General features: G+C 45.8%; 1 protein-coding gene and 1 pseudogene across 1 annotated transcript; both read left to right on the plus strand.

Annotated features, from left to right (window-relative positions):
• Positions 1-10,210: 10,210 nt before the first annotated feature.
• Positions 10,211-12,785, plus strand: LOC131400990 (melanoma-associated antigen B3-like). The gene is made up of 2 exons (XM_058535880.1): positions 10,211-10,256; positions 11,644-12,785. The coding sequence occupies exon 2, from the start codon at positions 11,694-11,696 to the stop codon at positions 12,783-12,785; it is 1,092 nt and encodes a 363-aa protein (XP_058391863.1). The 5' UTR covers positions 10,211-10,256; positions 11,644-11,693.
• A 902-nt stretch (positions 12,786-13,687) lies between these two features.
• Positions 13,688-21,518, plus strand: LOC131400992 (melanoma-associated antigen B4-like; annotated as a pseudogene).
• The last annotated feature ends 909 nt before the right edge of the window (positions 21,519-22,427 follow it).

Genomic DNA, 22,427 nt, shown 5'->3' on the forward strand with positions numbered 1-22,427 from the left:
TACATTTGCAACGTTAGATAACCTCAAAAAATGAGGGGCTCTCAAAATCCTCCTGGACAATCTCTTTCCTGTAGAAAGTAAACCTGTCAGAACAGAAGTTACATGAGGGGCGGCCCGGTGGCACAAGCGGTTAAGTGCGTGTGCTCCGCTGCAGCGGCCCGGGGTTCGCCGGTTCGGATCCCGGGCATGCACCGACGCACTGCTTGGCAAGCCGTACTGTGGCTGCGTCCCATATAAAGTGGATGAGGATGGACATGGATGTTAGCCAAGGGCCAGTCTTCCTCACCAAAAAAAAAAAAGAACAAGAGGATAGGCAGATGTTAGCACAGGGCTGATCTCCTCACACACACAAAAAAGAACTGAAGTTACGTGACAATCTTCATCTGGCTGATGAAGAGAAGGAATAGATCAATGTATTGTTTTCCCTGACAGCCCACCTCCTATCCTGAGACACCTGCCTTGTGCTATAGCTTCCCCATCTCACAAGACTTCTTGGAAAAGGATCCATTCTCTGCAAGGTTTGCAGAGCGGAAACTGCTCAAGAGGTTGCAGAGATGTGGAATTTACCAGGAAGCCTTTAATCCAAGAGACAGAGACCAAGAGGAGATCCCTATGTAGGAAGACTGGGGAGACCAACAGCCCAAAATATAAAGGGGTGGTCACGGGGACAGCAGTCTCACCAGTCCCATCTGCCTAAAACACAGAGGATCTCAGAGCCGTCAGGCTGAGCATGCCCTCATTGATTCTTCAGGCTTCTCAGGGGCAAAAAAGCCTTGGTCTAAGGGCAGAGTTCTCAGGTCAGGAGGGAAAGGCGTGTCAGTCTCTCCTACAAATGATGGTGACACATCTGAATGAGGATGATGGAAGGACCTAGCCATAACAGTAGGACTCCATAAAGTCCCATCCCAGGTGTAAGCCATGTGGGGTCCAGAGCAGCCTGGCTGCTTGTGACTAACACTGACATTTAACTCAGGTCCCAGGAAACTGAGGACTTTGTCGGAAGGCTATAGCCTCAGATCAGCTGAGAGTGGAGTCCCAGGAAGGGTGCAGGGTCCAAGTGCAGACCCTGCATGCAGACCTGGAGACCACTCAACCCACAACTGACAGGGGTGCACCTAACCCCTCCTCTACTGTTAGCCCTGGGTGGCACAGGCAAGAGCTGGCAGGCTCAAGTACCCCCTGACTTCTGCTTGGAGAGTCTCAAGGAGATGAGGGTCTTGGTTTATAGGCTGGCTCTTCGGCAGAGACGGGAATCCTAGGCCATGGCGGTGTCAAGGTAAAAATCCTCTGTGAAGAATAGGACAACCAACTACACCTTAACAGAGGTGTCCTTAGAAAGTCCTGCCCCTGTAGCTGGCCCTGGAGAGCCACAGGCAGAGCTTTCAGGCTCAAGTTACTCCTCATTGCCTGTGGGGGGCGGCCTCAGGGACTTCAAGTCCTTGGACTAATAGGGGAGGCCCCAGTCAGCAGATGAAGGACACCTGGTTCCTAACAGGAGTCAACATGATGACACTGAGTGACAATGAGAGGATCCCTCCCAGAAAGTGGGGGCCACACAGAGCCCTAGCCCTGTCGTCAGACAGACCATGTCACCTTGGCACGGTGACTGATAAGTCATACTGACTTCCACCCAGAGCATTTCATGGAAGAGAGGAACCTCATCAAACAGGGCAGCCACAGGTTAGCAGAGAGAGAACTTCCAGATTGAGCCAGGGGCCAAGGTAAGGACCCTGAAGGCGGAAAGAACCACCCACCTCATAGCAGTTAGTGGGGGCAGCACAGATTCCTTCCCTTCCTGTTATCTTTAGGAGAATATGGGCTCTTGTGGCCAGATGAGGTAAACATCACTGCTGCCTAAGGGGTATCAGGGAATTGGGGCCCTTAGTATGAGTGGATAAGCCTCAAGTCAAGATCAGGGCTATTTCCCGGTTGTACCAGGAGTCAGGGTGAGGACAGCGAGGAACGTGGGACCACACACCCCATATCAGCGGTGACCACACAGAATATTCCCTACCGTCAGCTCTAGGAGGCCCCGGGCAGAAATGTCAGGCAGAGGGGCCCATCAGTTCCCACTCAGGGGTAAGAAGGAAGTTAGGGGTTTGGTCTGAGAGTGGCAGTCCCATGTCAACAGAGGGAAGAATCTTAGTCCTGCCCAGGAGTCAAATTTAAGACCGTGAGTTGGGACCTTGAGTGGGACCATTCATCACAAGGCCTCAAGCTGCCTGCCATAGCTTTCGTTCTTCTGAGACTGTGGGCAGATGTGGGCAGATAAAGCCACACTTATTTCCCCTGTTGGATCGCAGGGAGGTGTGGGCCTTACTATCAAAAGCGAGGCCTCAGGTCAAGAAGGAGGGGAACCCCAGGCCCTGCCAGGAGTCAAATCGGGGAGCCTGAGTGAGGACTGAGGGGTCCCTCCATCCTTGAATAGACGAGACCTAAGACAGTCATGCCTCACCCTTTGATATCAGCTCTAGAAAGCTCAGGGCAGGGCTATCAGGCGAGGCTCCCCCTCACTTCTTTATATCAGGTCTAAGGGAGGCAAAATCTTTGGTTTGAAAGGGCAGCCACCAGTCTTCAGAAGGGAGGGACATGATACAGGCCAGGGACTGTAACAGGTGCTTTACATCCTACACATTCCACGAGTCCTAGCAGACAGGGCTTACCAAATTCACTGTCCAGATGAAGAGCCTGAGGCTGACATAGAATGGGAGTGCCAAATAACGTGCCAAGGTTCACATGGCTGGTAAGTGACAGGGAGGAAACTAGATGCTTGATTCGAGCTAGTCTAAAGTCTACACTCTTCCTCTCCTCCAAGCTTGAGGCTGACCTTGTGTCCCTTAATTCCCTTTTTTTCTCATGACTGCAAAATATATCCAAGCAACAACTAGAAACACTTCGTGGCCAAACTCCTAGAGTGGAATACATAGCCAGAGCAATAATAATACCAAAGTAAATGTGAGGTATGAATAAAGGGGAAAAAAAGAGAAAATGTTTGTTGATGATAAGATCATCTACATATGTGACTTCAGATAACCTTAAAAGATGAGAGACTCAAAAAAAATTTGACTCAGCCACTTCCTTATAAAAAGTAAATCTATTCGAACAGAAGTTACATGAGACCTTAAGTGTGGCTGGGGAAGAGAAGCAACAGATCAACAGGTTTTATTTCTCTTACAGCCAACCACCTGGGTCCCCTGATTTGTGCTGTGGATTTCCCATCTCTCATCACTCCTAGAACAGGGGTCCATTTTGTGCAAGGTGTGGAGTAGGGAAATGGCTCAAGATTTTTCAGCATTGTGGCATTTCTGAAGAAGCCTTTAATCAAAGTGACAGAGCCTATATGAGGACACCCACGGATTGAGACTGGGGAAAGCAACATCCCAGAATATTGGTTCTTACAAAGAGACCAACCCCTGACTGCCCTCAGACCTTGAAGGCTCCAGGCAGAGCTGTCAGGCTGAGCATCTCCTTACTTTTTTGTCACAGTTGTCAGGAAATTCAGAGCTTTGGTCTAAGGAGGGAAATCTCAGGTCAGTAGAGAGAGTTGTCAGATATAAATGTAAGGTCCCTAAAAAGAATGGAGGAAGAGCCCACCCAGAACACTGGGATCCCATCAAGTCCAGTTCCTGCTGTCAGCCTTTGGAGGTCCTGAATTTCATTGCAGGAGGAAGTATAAAGAGGCTTTGAGAGATGAGAAAGAGAGAGCCCGACCCGAGTTGCAGCCAGGCCTGGCACTACAGCCATGACCAGGGCACGTTCGCGGCTCGAGTCCAGCAGCACTCCCACATCTAGTGAAGCCTGCAGGAGAGGCTTCATCTTGTGGTTGAAAGAGAGGTCAACATTCTAAGTAGTTGGGCATCAGGGTGGAGCTGAGGGAAGGCATTGTATGTCTTCTTTTACTTCTTGCTCCACCTGAGAAACTGGGTCATTTATCTGTTTTGGGTCTTGGTGCATTTTTTTTTTTTTTGGTACTTTTGGTAATTTTTTGGTACACGTTTTGGTAAAATACTGCTCCTTGTAATAGAAAGTTGACTCGACTTCAGTATCTGTGTTTATGAATAAGTATCACATATTTATTGCTGCTTCTCCAGCTAAGCATAAAAGTTTTGGTATTGTGTAAAAGAAGTTTAAAAACCTTGAATCTCTTTTTATGGTCTAAAACAAGGTAACATGTCAAGCCAAGAGGAATTTTCTTGCAAATGTGAATGAACACTATCATTGTTGGGATCAAGAAATATAGGAGAGGTCTTGGCTGAGTGGCATCGGCAAGGCAGTTGAATAGGAATTTCCAGCCCTCCATTCCCCACTGAAACACAGATTTCACAGATTTCACAATGATATAAGTAACAAAATATCTTTATGAGAGATCCAGACTCTAATTAAGAAGTTGCAATACGACAGCTGAGCACAAATCAGAAATCAACATCACTTGAAATGGCTGAGAAGAGCAATTTGACTTTACTGGCCTCAGCCCCTCCCTCAAGCTGGCACAGCTCAGCACTGAGAGAGATTGTGACTCCCCTCGAGGTGGGGGTAGTAAGGGGGGTGAATGTCCCATGTACCCAAATAGCTGGCAGAACTAACAAATGTATTCAGTAACATTGCAGGATAAAAAATCAGTGCACAAAACTCAGTTCTGTAGCTACACACTAACAACATACAATTTGAAAAAGAAATTAAGAAAATAATATCATTTATAGCAGTGTCAAAAAGAATAAAATACTTAAGAATAAGTTTAACCAAGGAGGTGAAAATTCTGTACACTGAAAACAGTAACACATCAATGGGAAAAACTGAAGAAGACACAAACAAAAGGAAAGGTATCCCATGTCCATGGATTGGAAGAATCAACATTGTTAAAATATCAATACTACTCAAAGTGATCTACAGATGCAATGCATTACTTCTCATAGTGCCAATGGAATTTTTCACAGAAATTGAAAAAAATCCTAAAATTTATGTGAAACCACAAAAGATCCCAAATAGCCAAAGTAATCTTGAGAAAGGGAAACAAAGATGGAGGCGTCACACTTTTTGACTTTGAACGATATTATACAGCTATCTTAGTCAAAACAGTGCTACGCTAGCGTGAAAACAGACACATAGACCAATGGAACAGAGTAGAACTCAGAAATAAACCCATGCATACATGGTCAAGTAATCTTTGACAAGGGCGCCAAGAATACACGATGGAGAAAGCACAGTCTCTTCAATAAACGGTGTTTGGAAAAACGAATGTCCACATGCAAAAGAATTAAACTGGTTGCTTATCTTACATCATACCCAAAAACTAATGTAAAATCGATTAAAGACTTAAAAATGAGACCTGAAACCATAAAACTCCAAGAAGAAAACAGAGAAAAAGCTCCTTGACATTGGTCTTGGCAATGACTTTTTGAATACAACAGAAGCTCAGGCAGGAAAAGCAAAAATAAAAAAGTGGGACTACATCCAACAAAAAGCTTCTGTACAGCAATGAAAACAATCAACAAAATGAAAAGACAACATATAGAATGGGAGAAACAATTGCAAGCCATATATCTGGTAAGGTGTTAAGATCTAAATTCCATAAGAAACTCATATAATTCCATAGCATACAAACAAACAAATGAATAAATAAATAAATAACTCAATTTAAAAGTGAGCAAAGAAGCTGAATGTTTTTCTAAAGAGGATATACAGGTGGCCAACAGGTATATGAAAAGGTGCTCAACACCACTAATCATCAGGGAAATGCAAATCAAAACCACAATAAGATATCACCGCATACCTGTGAAGATAATTATTACCAAAAGACAAGAGCTATCAAGTGTTGTTGAGAGTATTAAGAAGAGGGAACCCTGGTACACCGTTGGTGGGAATGTCAATTGGTACAGTCATTATGGAAAACAGTTTGGAGGTTCCTCAAAAACTTACATGATTCAGTAATCTCACTTCTGAGCATACATCCAAAGGAAATGAAATCAGTACCTCAAAGAGATATCTGCACTCTTATGTTCATTGCACCATCATTCACAATAGCCAAGATATGGAAACAACTCAAATGTCCATCAACAGATAAATGGACAAAGAAAATGTCGTATACTGATACAATGGAATATTATTTAGCCTAAAAATGAAAGAAATCCTGTCATATGGGATAACGTGGATGAAGCTGGGAGACATTATTCTAAAGGAAATAAGCCAGTCACAGAAGGATAAATACTGCATGATTCCACTTATAGGAGCAATCTAAAATAGTCAAACACATAGAAAACACAGAATAGAACGGTGGTGACCATGGGCTGCGGTTAGTGAGAAACGAAAAGTTGCTGTTCAACTGGTATAGTTTCAGCTATGCAAGATGAATAACTTCGAGGGATCTGCTGTAAAACATTGTGCCTATATTTAACAATACTGACTGTGCATTTGAAAATTTATTGACAGTAGTTCTCATGTTAAGTGTTTTTACCACAACAATAAAATGTTGATTGTCTTGCTCTGTCCCCATGTGGAATGTTAGCTGATCAAGTGCAAGTATTTGGAAAAGATAACTCTTATGTACTGTTGGTGAATGCAAATTGGTTCAGCCACTATGGAAAACAGCATGGAAATTCCTCAAAAATTTAAAAATAGAACTACCATATGATTCAGCAATGCCACTTCTGGGTATATATCCAAAGGAATTGAAATCAGAATCTTGAAGAGATAGCTGCACTCCCGTGTTCATTGTAGCATTATTCACAATAGGCAAGACGAGGAAGCAACTTAAATGTCCATTGACGGATGAATGGATGAAAAAAATTTGGTATATACATACAGTGGAGTATTATTCAGTCTTAAAAAGAAGAAAACCTTGCAGTTGTCAACAACAGAGATGAACCTCGAGGACATTATGCTAAGTGAAAAAAGCCAGACACAAAGGACAAATACATGATACCACTTACATGAGGAATCTAAAATAGTCAAACTGATAGAAGCAGAATAGCATGGTGGTTGCCAGGGGCTAGGAAGAGCGGTAATGGGGAGGTATGGGTCAAAGGAAAGAAAGTTTCGCTTATATAAGGTGCATGGTCATGGAAATGCACTGTATAGCATAGAGCCTATAGTTAACAATACCACATTGGTTAACAATACCGCTTAAAAATTGTTGACGGGGTAGATGTTTTGTTAAATGTTCTTGTTCTCCCTCCCCCCCAAAATAATAAAGAAATAAAGAAGGCAGGAGAAATTTTGTGGAGGTAATGGATATGTTTATGGCCCAGATTGTGGTGATGTCTCCCAGGTATATACTTGTCTCAAAACACATCAAATTCTATACATTAAATGTGTACAGCTCTTTGCATGTCAATCATTCCTCAATAAAGTGGCTTTAAAAAAAAAAGAGCACATATTTTGTCTCATTTGAGATTGTAGTCTCAGCACAGTGCCTAGTATACAGGAGACACCTTATAAATATTTAGTCAATAAAGGATGAAAAGAAAGACTATAAATAAGAAGGAGATTTTCAATTCTTGGTTTGCCCAATCCCTTCTAGTGTTTTTTCTGTAAAACTAAAAGTTACATACCTGGATTTGCTTAGATTAATTGGGAACGTAAGAGAAAATAAATCCTAATGAATTAGGCCTCATACTCACTCTCTTCTTTATTTCTCAATAAAGAATGAGCTCTTTGGAAGGCTTCATGCTCTTACTGAGGATGCTTTCCAAAAAAAACCACAAAACGACAACAGCAACAAAACATGATCTAGCCCCTGCCCATTGAATTTTACAGTCTAGCAGCTGCTCTCATATCAAAAAGATGGTAAGATACTCTCTCTGACCTAAGGAACAAGTTAAAAGAAGGGGTGAAGAGCAGAGGAGGGTCCAGTTGAAAGCAGTCAAGCGTAAATGCCCCGAGGCCAGGCAGTGTGGAGACATAGGAACCTGAAAATCCTTCAGTGAGAGGTAATTTTAAGTGAAGTTGTATGATGGGCTAGATGAGGCTGTGGGAGCGGTGAGCAAGGGCCAGAACCCCAGGTGGAGGGCCTCAGAGATGAAAGACAGCCTGCAACGGAAAATTGTCCTTAACGTTTACTTTGGGATTATGTGTAAAGCAGCGAATATCTCCTCCTGGCTCAGGAACGGAAGGTGTCCTGTGGGCTTGTCCCAGTGCAGTTGAACACAGTCCACAAACCAGGTATGTTACACACATCATCACCAGGGAGTGTCTGAGAAATAAGGGTGATACTCCCTTGAGGTGGGATGCCCAGAATCCACTGGACTGGCACTCTTTACCTTGGGTTGGGGAGACAGAGACCACTCCATTAAAAGTGAATTCAACTAGATTATCTTGTGTGTGACTTGGCGAATTTTGGCAAGGTCTAGATTTCTGTTGGTAGTTAAATGAATGAAAATAATGGTGATTTAGATGGAAGGGCAGCTGAGGTAGGAAAGATATTGAGCATTGAGAAAAATTCTTAGAACACTGAAAACACCCAGCTGGGAAAGACTCTCCCACAAACGCATTCTATATTCCATCATCTGATGAGGTTATATTATATAATTGTCCTTGCTAAGCAACGTTTTGGTTGATTGCGATTTCCCTGTCTTGGAGTTTGGTAATGTGCCCGAGTTCACAGGACTAGTAAGTGAGAGAGCAGGGAGTAGACTCCTGGTCTGACTTCCTCTGGAGCCCACACTGTTCATTCCACTCCTCTCTGCCTAAAGCAAACTTTGTGTTCCTTAATACTCCAAAATGTATCTCAGGGGATAAAAAGAAGGATTCTGTGCCCAAAGCACTGGATTGGAACACATAGCCAAAGCAAGTAAGAATACCACAGTAAATGAAAATCATGAATAAAGAGGAGAAACAGATAATCTTCAGTGACAACATGATCATCTACACATGAGGTCAGATAACCTCAAAATCAGAGGATCACAAAACCATCCTGGACAGCTCCTTCCCATTAGGAAGGAAATCCCTTAAAACAGAAGTCACATAAGAGGCTAACTCTGACTATTGAAAAGAAAGACAGATCAGCGTCATTTTTCTCTGACACTCCACCCCTGTCCTGGGCCCCCTACCTTACATTGCAGTTTCCCCATCTCACACCAAGTCTGGGACACGAACCTGCAAGGTTTGCATTAGGAACCCTGCTCAAGAGTTGGCAGGGACATGGTGTTTCCCACGTATCCATTAATCCAAGAGACAGGAGACAAAATGAGGACCCCAAAATATAGGGGGTCATTCAAAGACCTGCCCCAACCTGCTCTCAGACCTAGAATGCCCAGGCAGGTCAGTCAGAATGGGCATCCCCTCTTGCACTCCTCATAGTGCTCAGCGAGGGCAAACTCTTGGCCTAAGGAGAGTGGCCTCAGTTCAGTAGAGAGGACCAAAGGTTGGAGAGATATTAAGCTGAAGACACTGCATGAGGAAGGTGGGGACCACTGACTCCAGAACAGTCATGCTCCACAGAGACTCTACTCTGCTGTCACCCTCTCAGGACCCAAATGTCCCTGGCCTGAAGTGGCTCACTCTAACCTTCACCCAGGAGGTCTCGGGAAGAAAGGGACCTTGATCCGAGCAGAGTAACCTCATGTCAGGGAGAGTGCAGGCCCAAGACTGGCGAAGAGCAAAGTGAGATCCCTGAGCGAGGAAAAGGGAGCACTAAACCCACAAATGAGGGGCCTTTACAGACCCCTGCCTGTATTCTTAAACGTGAAAGGCCCAGGCAGAGCTATAAGGCTGAGAAGCCGGCTCATTGCGGCCTGGCAGATCTCAGGGAGGGAAGGGACTTGTCTATCGAAGGACTAGGGTACTTGTTGTGCAGGCGGAGGAGTCTCAGGCATAGCCAGAGGCAAGATTAAGCCCCTCCGTGCAGGTGACAGGACCTCTCCCCAAAGAGCCAGGCTCGCAGAGTCCCGCCCCTCTGCTCAGGACTGGGAGGCGCCAGGCAGATGGCAGGCGCAGTCAGAAGCAGTGCGCCCTGACTTCCCACTGGGGACTGAGGAAGCCGAGGGCTTTGTTTGGGGTCGGGACTCGGGCCAGTAGAGGGAGGAGTCCCGGGCTCTGATAGGTTCCGAGCTGGCACCCTGAGTGAGGGGCTCGGGACCACCGACAGCTAAACGACGGGGTTCCACAGAGCCCTGCCCCCAGCCGTCGGCCCTCGGAGAACCCCCTGGGCAGCCATGGCCAGATGTGACTCACCTCCACCTCCCCGACTTCCCGTTTGGGACGCGAGGAACTCACCGGTGGCCACAGGTTTGCTGATCTGCGGGTGGATTCCGGGAACTGAGGTGAGAACCTCAATGTGGACTGAAGGGACGTCTCCCCGTCCCATAACAAAGGTGGCCCCTCAAACTACCGCCCCTGTGATCGATAGGCAGTGACAGGTCGGCAGAGCTATCAGGAAGAGATCTGCCTGGAAAGTCTCAGGAAGGGCAGGGCCTTGGTCTAAAAGAGGAACCCTGGTCCAAAGATGGAAGATACTTAGGCCCTAACAGCAGTGAAGGCCAGGGCCCTGAGTGCTAATTAACCCAATTAGGGGTGGCAACACAAAACACCCCCCATACCTATTGCTAGGAGGCTCCAGGCAGGGGAGTCATATATGGAGGACCCCGACTTTCCCCTCTAGGGACTCAGGGAATTGAGGGCTTTGCTCTGAGGCTTGACTACCCGGGTTACTGGTGGGGAGGAGTCCTAAGTCCTACCCAGCGTTAAGGTCAGAGATCTGAGTGAGGACTAAGGGGAACACCAACTCTAGGAAAGTGGGGTCTCATAAATTCTGCCCCTTCTCTCAGCCCTGTGGAAACCCAGAATATCTGTGAAGCCGAGGCACGCCCCTCATTTCTGGCTGCAGACTTTCAGAGAGGTGAGGGTGTTGGATAATTGAGCGGCCTCAATTCTGCAGAGGGAGGAGACTCAGGGCTTCATAGGAATCAGGGTGAGGGCCCTGAATTAAGACTGATGGTACCACTCACCCCCAAAAGAGGAGAAAACAGAAAGTCCCGCCCTCCTTGCTTGCAGCACTGAGGAGACCAGACATGGAAGTCAGGTGTATGTGAACACTCCTTTCCTTTGGAAGGCATCAGGTTGGTGAGAGCCTTTGTTTGAAGGGAAGGACATCAGATCAGCAGAGGCAAGTGTCCCAGGCCCTACCTAGAGCCAAAGCAAGGACCCTGAATGAGGACTGAGAACCCCAAAGAGCCCAGGACAGAGAGTCCCATAGAGCCGTCAGCAGTGGGTGCCCCCTGGCAGGGGTGGTGGCTGAGGTACGCCTTCACTTCCTTTTAAGGCATCCGAAGAAATGAAGACCTGGGTTTAGATGTAAATGTAAAGCAGCACAGAAGAGGGGGCCCAGGCCCTGCCTAAGTTGATGTGATGGTCTTGAATGTGAACTGAGAGGACCCCACATCCCAGAGTAGAGTGGGCTCCACGCGGACTAGACCTGCCCGCCGCTGCTCTCAGCCCCAGTAAGCACCAGGCAGAGCTGGAAGGCGAGAGCCTGAGGCTCAGTTTACTTATTTCCCCAGGTTTCTCAGCGGTTGATCAGAACAGGAGCCCTGTGGGTTCCTAGAGCAGTGCCCTCAAGGAAACCTGAAGAGGCAGCCGTCTTCAAGTCGAGGTGTTCTCTTCCTGCTGAAGGTGCTCACACCCTCTTATCCTCTCTCCTCTCTTGCCCAGATCACCTGCTGTCTTACCCGCTCTCCTGCCTGCTGTGCCTGATCACAGTCATGCTGCCTGGGGGGCAGAAGAGGAAGCTCCACACCCTCTCAGAAGAGAAACGCCACCAGGACCGAGGTGGGACCCAGGCGCCAAAGGGTGCTCAGGCCCCGGCAACCAAGCAGGAAGCTTTCCCCTCCTCGTCCCCTCCTCCTTTTGGTGTTATTACCCCTCAGGGAAAGCCTGGTGCTAGCTCCCGTAGCCCTCTCGACTGGCCTCAGAGAGCTCTACCCAGCACCACTGCGTCTGCAGGTGTTTCTCGCACAAGATCACGTGAAGGAGCCAACTGCAAAATTGAGAAGAAACGAAGTTCCTGCGAGGCCCCACTCTCCATTGTGCAGTCTCCAAGAGACCCTCTGAGCAAGATGACGGGTATGTTGGTGCAGTTTGTGATGCACATGTACAAAAGGAAAAAGCCCATTATGAAAGCAGATATGCTGAAGATTGTCAATAAAAAGTACAAAAATCGCTTCCTTGAGATCCTCCAAAGAGCTTCTTTCAGTATGGAGGTGGTATTTGGTGTTGACTTAAGGGAAGTAGATTCTACCAAGCGTTCCTATATCCTTGTCAACAAAATGGACCTTCCCAACAATGGGACCGTGAACCGTGGCAGGGGCTTTCCCAAGACCGGTCTCCTAATGAATCTCCTGGGTGTGATCTTCATGAAGGGCAACTGCGCCACTGAGGAGGACATCTGGAAATTCCTGAATAAGATGAGGGTATACGCTGGGAAGAGGCACTTCATATTTGGGGAGCCCAAGAAGCTCATCACCCAAGATTTGGTGAAGCTTAAGTACTTGGTATACCAGCAGGTGCCCCACAGTGACCCTCCGTGCTATGAATTCCTGTGGGGCCCAAGAGCCCACGCTGAAACCAGCAAGATGAAAGTCCTGGAGTTTTTGGCCAAGATTAATCATACAGTCCCCAGTGCCTTCCAGTCTTGTTATAAAGAGGCTTTGAAAGAAGAGGAAGAGAGAGCCCAAGCCACAGTTACACTAAGGGCTGACACCAGTGCCATGGCCAGTGTATGTTCCGGGCCATGTCTAGCAGCTCCTCCCACATCCAGTGAAGTTGAGGCAGAGAGCGGTCAGTGTTCCATGTAGTGGAGGGCTGGGTGTGACTGAGGGAACACAGTGTATAATATCTGTGTGTTCCTGTTCTATGTGGGTACTTCGGAGATTTACCTGTATTTTTCGCCACTTTTCAAATGTTGTTACTTCTCAGTGAAGTTTTATCCAGCATTATAATCTAAGTTTATGAATTATATTGGTCACACTGATTGTTATTTGTCAGGTTTAAGAGTAAGAGTTGTGCTGTTTTGTGACATGAATTGGGATAACTTCCATCTTATTTAGTAATCTGGTGCAAGCTAACCTGGCACTGGAATATGCATTTCCTCGAAAATGTGAAAAAAATTAGGCAGTAAAGTATATGCAATCAAGACAGAGAAAAAGCATAAGATGGTCAACATGTGGCTTCCTAATCCCTTTTACTGTGTTTTTATGAAATTATAAATAACAGTATGTGCCTGACTAATGTAAGAATATAGAATTAAATCATAATAAATGAAACCCCACGCTCACAGGTTCATTTATTCTGCAAACATTAATTGAGCATCTACTCTTAGAAGGCTCCGTGCTAGTACTGGGAGAGCTGAGAAAAAGAAGACCTAGCCATAAAATTATAGAGTCGAGAAGCAGCTGCCCTGTAAGGAAAATGCTGATATACACTCGAGGGCCAAAAGGACAAATGAAAAGACGGGATAGGAAAGGAGAGAGGTGGTCCTAGATGAGAGCAGTCAACTGTAAATTCCCTGAAGCAAGGGAGTGTTGGGCCTTGGGAAAATAAAAGGCCCTCGATGGGAGGCAATTCTGAGTTAGCGGCATGGTTGGCTAGATGAGGCTGTGATCATTGTGAGCAGGGGCCAGACCCTCAGATGGTGGACCCCATAGTTGAAAGACTAAGCCTGGAATGGGAAACCACCCTTAACAATTACTTTGAGATCATGGATAAACCAGAGAGGAGTCAACTGGTGCAGGGATGGAGCGAGTCCTGTGCTCTCGTCCTGGTGCAGGTGAACACAGTGTGCAAATTAGGTGTTTTGTTCACGTCGTCTCCAGGGAGTTTCTCAGAAATAAGGGTGATATGGGTTTCCCCTGCTCTCTGAAACAGCGTTCCTATGGAACCTTTCACAAGCTGAAATGATGTAAAGTGAAGAAACAATTACCATTGACGTATACGGGAAAAATTTTTGAGCGTTCCCAGACCCAGAAAATAACCTACCAAATCGTACCAAATTACACATAAAACCTAAAATAAGACCAACATACAGTAAAAGCAGGAATGATCAGATAAATACACAGCCTTGATGAAGTAGAAATACCGTGTGTACAGTGATGTTTCACTTACCAGCGTCGGGAAGACAGCAGGCACCCTGGAAGGCTGAGAGGTGGTGGAGGTGATGATGGTGTGTTAGGCTGAGTCGTTGGAGGTCGAGGTGGTGGGATGTACGGGAGACTGGGCTGTAGGAGACAGAGGAAGATGGTCACCTGTTAACATCTCATCGTCGTCTGAGTCCATCAGGGCAGGGAAGTCACTAAGGTCTACCCCTTCTTCTATGTCTGCCTGCCTCGAAGCTGAAGGTCGAGTTTCATCATACGAATACCACAGTATGCTTGACTGCTTAGCCTCTCTAGTGGCTTGCGGCAAAACAAATGCTGAATGCTGTTTGCACTTTTTACCGTTTCTTGTAAAAGCAAAAATCCTCTTTAGATCTCTTTCACTTAGTGAAAACAGGTACCAGTGTAGGTCGTTCCTAAAAGAGAAGTCGTGTCAAGTGAAGTTTTGGACTGTGGGGGAAACTTGTGCTTCCCTGAGGGGGCATGTCCAGAATCCACTGGACTGGCACTCTTTGCCCTGGGTTGGGGGAGCCAGGATTCACTCCATTAAAAAGTCCTTCAAATTATGAACGTAATTTGGCAAACTCTAGGCAAGGTCTAGATTTTTGTGCACGTTGAAATGAATGAAAGTAGGAGTGGTTTAGAAAGAAGGGCAGCTGAGAGGGAGGTAAGATTTTGGTCCTTGAAACATATTGTAGGATCTTTGTGCTGCATCCACCGAGGAAGTCCAACTCACACCGACGCTGAATGACAGACTCTAACGGGGAGATATTACTTCGAGTTCCTTGCTAAGCGGCATTTTGCCTGATAGGGTTTTCTTTGTCCTAGAGCACTGTATATTTTCTGATCTCCGGGACTAAACATTGAATCTCAGTGTAGTAGATTGAGACTCCAGGGGCAAATTAATCATAGTAAGAAGTGGCATTCTTGAAAGTCTCAATACAAGCCAGGCAACGTGCCAGGCATTTTACATGCATCATATACGTTGCACCAATCCCCAAGACAGAGCTTATGAAACCCATTTCACAGAGGAAAAGACTGAGGCTCACAGAGTTTGGTAATGTGCCCAATTTCACACGGCTGTTAAGTAACAGGGTTGGAACTAGACCCCTGGCCTGAATTAGCCCAAAGGCCTCGTTTTTCCGCTCCTCCCAGCCTGAGGCCAACTTTGTATTCCTTAATTCATCTTTCTTCTCACTACTCCAAAATGTATCTCAAGTGATAAAAAGAAGGGCCATGTGCCCAAAACACTGCATTGCAATGCATAACCAGAGCAATAAGCATAACAAAACAATTGAGAAGTGAATAAAGAAGAGAAAGATAACATTCCGTGACAATTTGATCACCTATATATCCAAAGTCAGATAACCTCAAAAGATCAGAGGCTCACAAAACCATTCTGGGCAGCCCCTTCCGCAGAGAAAGTTAAGTCTGTTGAAGCAGGAATTACACAACAAGCTAAGTCTGGCTAGTAAACAGAAGGAATAGGTCAACGTATTCTTTTTTCTCTGACAGCATATCTGTCCTGGGGTCTCTGCCTTGTGTTACAGCTTCTCTATCTCATATCTGAAGGGACCAAGTCCCTGAAGGGTTTGCAATAGGGAAACTGGTCAAGAGTTTGCAGGCATGTGGCCTTTCCCAGGAAGCCTTTAGTCGAGAAACAGGAGCCATGATGAAGATCCCCTTATAGGAGGCCTGGGGAGAGCAACACAGCAGGCAAAGTTGTCTGCCTGAGCGCCCCCTCACTTATTCTTCACGGTTCTTGGGGCTTGTGAGTCCTGCTGTAGGAGGATGACTTCAGGTCAGTAGAGCGAGCAGTCCCAGTCTCTGACATCTGTGCAGGTGAGGCCCCTGAATGAAGAGGTAAGGAAGCACACACCCAGAACTGGCCCATAGACTCCTGACCCTGCTATCAGCCCTAGGAGTCCCCAAACAGCCTTGGTGGGGTGTGACTGGACCTGATTCCCAGTTACGAGGTTAAGAAGGTGAAGACTTTGGTCTGGGGTTGACTGAATCAGGTCAGTAGAGGTAGGATTTCCAAGGTGTGCCACGAGGAAGCTGAGTAAACTGAAGGGTTCAGAGACCACCACACCCATAAAGTGGAGACCCCACAGAATCTTGCCTGTTGTCATGAGAGATGCAGGCATAAATGTCAGGCAGAGACAGCCTCACATCCTTCTCAGGGGCAACAGAGAAGTAAGGATCTTGGTCTGAGGGGAGAGGTCTCAGGACTGCAGAGGGAAGTAACTTAGGCCTTCACATGAGTCAGATTTAGGGTACTGAGTTGGAACGCTGAGTAGGATCACCATCACAGGGCCTCAAGCCGCCTGCCACAGCTGTCATTCACAGGAGACCATGGCAGGTGGGGCCAAATAAGGCTACCCTCACCTCTTCCTGTTGGATCTCAGGGAAGTGTGAGCCTTTCCCTGAGGAAACATCCTCAGGTCAAGAAAGAGGAGAGCCTCAGGCTCTGCCAGGGGGTAAATCAAGGAAACTGAGTGAGAAGTGAGGGGACCACTCACTCCTGAATAGAGAGGAAAGCAAAGAGTCTGGCCCTGCCCCTGCACTCAAGGCTTAACTCCCCAGGGCAGAGTGTGAGGCTGAGTCCTCCATCACGTTTTCTTAATTGACCCTATTTCTTTTTATTTTTTGCTGAGGAAGCTTCACCCTGAGCTAACATCTGCTACCAGTCTTCCTCTCTTTGTAAGTGAGCCGCCACCACAGCATGGCTACTGACAGACGAGTCGTGTAGTTCTGCGCCCAGGAACAGACCCCGAGCTGCTGAAGCAGAGCTTGCCACATTTAACCACTAGGCCACTGGGGCTGGCCCTTAATTGACTTTAATTTTTACAGAAGTTTTACGTTCACAGAAAAATTGAGCATAAAGTACAGAGAGCTCCCATATATCCTCTTCCCCAACACAGGCACAGCCTCCTCTACTATCAACATTCCACACCAGAGTGGTACATTTTCTACAATCTAATGAACCTACATTGACGCATCATCAGCAAGCAAAGTCCATAGTCACATTAAGCTTCATTCCTGGTGTTGTACATTTTGTGCGACTTGGCAAATGTGTGATGACTTTGATCTACCATTATGGTATCATTCCACTACAAATCCACCCTGCTCTGCCAACCACTCCTCCCTCTCCCCGAGCCCCTTTCAACCACTGATCTTTTTACTTCTTCTATAGTTTTGCCTTTTCCTGAATGTCATAGAGTTGGAATCATGCAGTATGTAGCCTTTTCAGATTGGCTTGTTTCACTTAGGAATATACATCTAAGGTTCCTCCATGTCTTTTCATGGCTAGATAGCTCATTTCCTTTTAGCACTGTATAATATTCCATTGTCAAGAGGTACCATGGTTTATTTATCCATTTGCCTGCTGAAGGACTGTTTCATTGCTTTCACGTTTTGGCAACTAGGACTAAAGCTGCTATAACCCTCCACGCAGGGTTTTCTGAGTATATAAGTTTTCAGTTCACTTGGGTAAATACCAAGGAACAGGATTGCTGGATCATATAGTAAGATAATGTTTAGTTGGGAGTTTTTTAAACCACTTTATTGAGGTATGATTGACAGACAAAAAGCTGTACATAGTTAACGTACAAATTGATGAGTTTGTAGATAAGTATGCACCCATGAAATTATCACCACAATTTAAGCCATAAACATACCCATCGCCTCCAAGTTCCTCCCACCCATTTTTGCTGAGGGAGACTCGCCCTTAGCTAACATCTGTTGCCAATCTGCCTCTATTGGGTATGTGAGCCACCATCACAGCATGGCCACTGATTGACGAATGGTGTAGGTCCACGCCCGAGAACCAAACCCAGGCTGCCGAAGCGGAGCATGCCAAACTTAACCACTAGGCCATGGGGCTTGACCTGCTCCCAACCTTCTTATTTATTTATTTGTGATAAGAACATTTAGCATAATATCTATCCTTTTAGCAAATTTTAAGTATACAGTACAGTATTGTTAACTATAGGCCCTATGCTGTACAGTCGATCTCAGGGACTTCTTTACCTTCTATAAAGCTTCCTCCTTTTTAAGGCTGAATGATATTCTTGTTGTATGCCTATTCCACATTTTCTTTATCCATTTGTCCATCAGCGGACATTTAGGCTGCTTCCATGTCTTGGCTACTGTGACTAATACTGCAGTGAACAAGGAAATGCAGGTAGTGCTTCAAAATCCTGATTACTGTTCCTTTGGCTCTATACTCAAAAGTGGGATTGCCTATTCATGTGGTAGTTCTACTTTTAATTTTTTGAAGAACCTCCACACTGTTGTCCATAGTGACTGTACCAACTTACATTCCCACCAACAGTATAGAATCTGTTTAGTTTAGTAAGAATCTCCCAAACCGTCTTCCAAAGCGTCTGTACCATTTTGCATCCCCACCAGTAATGAGTGAGAGTTCCTGTTGCTCCATGTCCTCACCAGCATTGGGTGCTGTCCATACTTTGGATTTTCGCCATTTTAAAATGGACGCGGTGGTGTCTGGTTATTTTGTTTTGCAATTCTCTAATGACGTATGATGCTGAGCATCTTTTCATATGCTTACTGGTCATTTGTATGTCTTCTTTGGTGAGATATCTGTTCTTATCCTTTGCCCATTTTTGATTACGCTGTTGGTTTTCTTCTTGTTGAGTCTGAAGAGTTCTTTGTAGATTTTGGATAACAGCTTTCATCAGATATGTCTTTTGCAAATATGTTCTCCCAGCCTTAGGCACACCTTCCTGTTCTCTTTTTTAAAATTTATTTCATATAATTTTTCATTTTACTTTATTTTATTTCGTTAACTTTCTAACGAGGTCACATTGGTTTATATCATTATATGAATTGGATGTGTACATCATTATATTTCAACTTCTGTATAGACGGCATCGTGTTCACCACCAAAAGTCTACTTTCTGTCCGTCACCATACATATGTGCCCCTTTGCCCCTTTTGACCTCCCCCCACCCCCTTCCCCTCTGGTAACTGCCAATCTGTTCTCTATATCTTTGTGTTTGTTTGTTGTTTCTCTGTTTTTTTTTTTTTATCTTCTACATGTGAGTGAAATCATACGATATTTGTCTTTCTCCATCTGACTGATTTCACTTAGCATAATATCCTCAAAGTCCAGCCCTGTGGTCACAAATGGAAACATTTCATCTTTTTTATGGCTGAGTAGTATTCCATTGTCTGTGTATATACACACACACATATATATATACACATATGCATATATTTATATCGCATCTTCTTTATCTATTCATCTGTCAATGCACACTTAGGTTGTTTCCAAGTCTTGGCTATTCTAAATAATGCTGCAATGAACATAAGGCTGCATATATTTTTTCACATTAGTGTATTCATGTTCTTTGCATAAATATGCAGAAGTAAAATAGCTTGATGGTGTATTTCACAGAGCAGATATCTTTGTTTTAGCTTTTTTTTTTCTTTTTGGTGGGGACAGATTCGCCCTAAGCTAACATCTATTGCCATTCTTCCCCTGTTATTTTTTCCCCACCAAAGCCCCAGTGCAGTGTTGTATATCCTAGTTGTAAGTACTTCTAGTTCTTTTCTGTGAGCTGCCAAGGCAGCATGACAACTGACAGATGGATGGTGTGGTTCGATGACTGGGAAATGTACCCGGGCCGCTGAAGCAGTGAGTGTGCCAAACTTTAAGCACTAGGCCATCAGGGCTGGATCCAGAAGTTTTAATTTTAACAAAGTCCAGATTATCGATGATTCCTTTCATGGAGCCCCATCACCTTTTATATCAGGTCTAGAGGAGGTGAGATCCTTGGTCTGAAGGTTCAGTCACCAGTCAGGAGAAGGGAAGGTCCACGACCCTGCATGCTGTCCAAATGAGGACTCTGAATGAGAACTGAGGACCTAACAAGCTCAAGACAGAGAGCTCCCCACAGAGCTGTAAGCAGTGGCTGCCCCCTGTAAGCGTGGTGGCCAAGGTGCCCCTCTCACTTTCTTCTCATGGGTCCCAGGGAGCTTGGAGGTGTCAATTTCAGTGTAGCAGAGGGTCTAGGTTTGAGGTCTTGCCAAGAGTTGTCATGATAATCTTGAAGGTAAACATAGAGACTCCTGGGCACTCCAGAACACAAGTGGCCCCACTGCTAGCCATGCTGTCACCCTACTCAGTGAAAGACAGGGCTGGCAGGCTGCAGCCGAAGGCTCACTCTGTCTCCACTAGGTTCTCAGAGACAGAATGACCAGGAGAACAAGAGCCTGTGGGTTCCTAGAGAGCATCCTCAAGAAAACCTGCAGAAGTGGCCTTGGTTAAAGCCAAGATGGAATCTCCCTGCTTAAGGTGCTCTCACCATCTCATTCTCCTTCCTTCAGGTGCTGGCATCACCTGCTCTCCTGCCTGCTGCACCTGATCACACAATCATCATTCCTTGACGTCAGAAGTGTCAGCTCCATGACTGTGAGAAATGCCACCAGGCCAGGGGCAAGACCCAGGAACTCAAGGGTGCTCAGGCCACTGCAGCACAGAAGAGTCTCCTTTCTCCTCCTCTCTTGTTTTGGAGATGCTCCCTTGGACTCCCTTATAGCTGGCATGTCTAGAAGCCTCAGAGATCCCCATCCACCATCACTACTTCTGCAGCTATTTCATGCACGAGGCGTGAAAAAGCTGTCAAGAGCTCATATGAGAAAGCGCAGCTTGCTCTAAAGCCCAACCTCCACTGAGGGCTCGCTGAAAGATCTTCTAACCAGGAAGGCAGGGATGTTGGTGCAGTTCCTGCTGTATAAGTATAAAATGAAGGAGCCCATCACACAGGCAGCACTGCTGAAGGCTGTCAACAAAATTACAGGAAGCACTTCCCTGAGATCTTCAGGAGAGCCTCTGAGCACATGGAGCTGGTCTTTGGCCTAGAATTGAAGGAAGTCAAGCCCAGTACTCGTTCCTATAGCCTTGTCAGCAAGCTAGTCCTCACCAGTGATGGGAGTCTGAACAGTGGCAGGACACTTCCTAAGAATGGCCTTCTGATGCCTCTCCTGTGTGTCATCTTCTTGAATGGCAGCCGTGCCTCCGAGAGGAGATCTGAAAATTCCTGAATCTTTTGCACATCTATGGTAGAAGTAGGCACTTCATCTTCGGGGAGCCCAGGAAGGTCATCACCCAGGAATAGCTCCAGCAAAAGTACTTAGAGTATCAGCAGGTGACCAACAGTGATCCTCCACGCTGTGAATTCCTGTGGCGCCCAAGACTCCACACTGAAACCAGCAAAAGAAAGTTCTGGAGTTTTTGCCAAGGTCAATGGTACCATCCCCAGTGCCTTCTCATCCCATTATGAAGAGGCTTTGAGAGATGGGGAGGAGAGAGCCGAGCCAGAGCTGCAGCCAGGGCTGCCGCTACTGCCAAGGCCAGTGGACGAACCAGGGCCACATCCAACTGCTACTGTCACCCCAAGTGAGGTCTGAGGCAAAGTCTTCACCTTGTGGTTAAAGAAAGCGCTCAATCTTCCTACTAGTGGAGGGCCAAGGTGAGGCTTGTGGGAACACAGTGTATAACATATTTGCATTCCTGTACAACACGTGTAAGTTGGAGATTTGCTTTCTTTTCCCTATTGTTAAGTGTTGTTCCTTTCAATTAAAGATTTTTTTACCTTCAGACTCCAAGTTTATGAACGACATGGATCATACTGATGAACATACATACAACTTGATAAACTCCAATAAATGATTGGAGTTGATTGGGGTTGAAAACTAAGCCTTTTGGTATTATGTAAAACTAATTGAAACTCCTTGAATTGCTTCTTTGTCATTCAGAACTAGATAACGAGACATTTGAATATGGATATTTGTGAAAAAGGAAATTACCCCACAGTAAAGTCTGTGTGATCATGAGATAGACAAAAAAGTGTAAAAAGTAGTCAATTCTTGGTTTGTTTTATTCCTTTTAGTCTTTCAGTGTGAAACTGAAGTCTATGTACCTGGATTGGCCTAGTTTATTCAAGAATGTAGGAGACGTTAAATCATAACAAATTTGCCTTCTTGCACACTTGCTCTTTAATTGTGCAAATATTAATTTAGCATCTGCTCTTTAGAAGGCTCCTGGCTAGTACTGGGGATGGTATGAATAATAGACCCAACCCCTGCCTATAGAAATGTGGAGTCTAAGAGTAGCTCTCATATAAAGCAGGGGGTGAGTTACTCCCTAAGATCTAAAGGAGCAGTCAAAACAAGGGGTGAGAAGTGGGGAGGGGGCTCCAGATGAGGAGTCTGGTGTAAACGCCCTGAGGCAAGGCAGTTGGAGAGTGGGAAACAGAAAGTCCAGCGGTGGGAGGTAATTTTAAGTTAGGCTCTATGGTGGGCCAGATGAGGCTGTGA

Source organism: Diceros bicornis, chromosome X (genome assembly GCF_020826845.1).
Source record: "Diceros bicornis minor isolate mBicDic1 chromosome X, mDicBic1.mat.cur, whole genome shotgun sequence".
Classification (NCBI taxonomy): Eukaryota; Metazoa; Chordata; class Mammalia; order Perissodactyla; family Rhinocerotidae; genus Diceros; species Diceros bicornis.

What these genes read in the sequence shown, in the direction of transcription:
- LOC131400990 (XM_058535880.1), top strand. Translation starts at nt 11,694, where the DNA reads ATGCTGCCTGGGGGGCAGAAGAGGAAGCTCCACACCCTCTCAGAAGAG.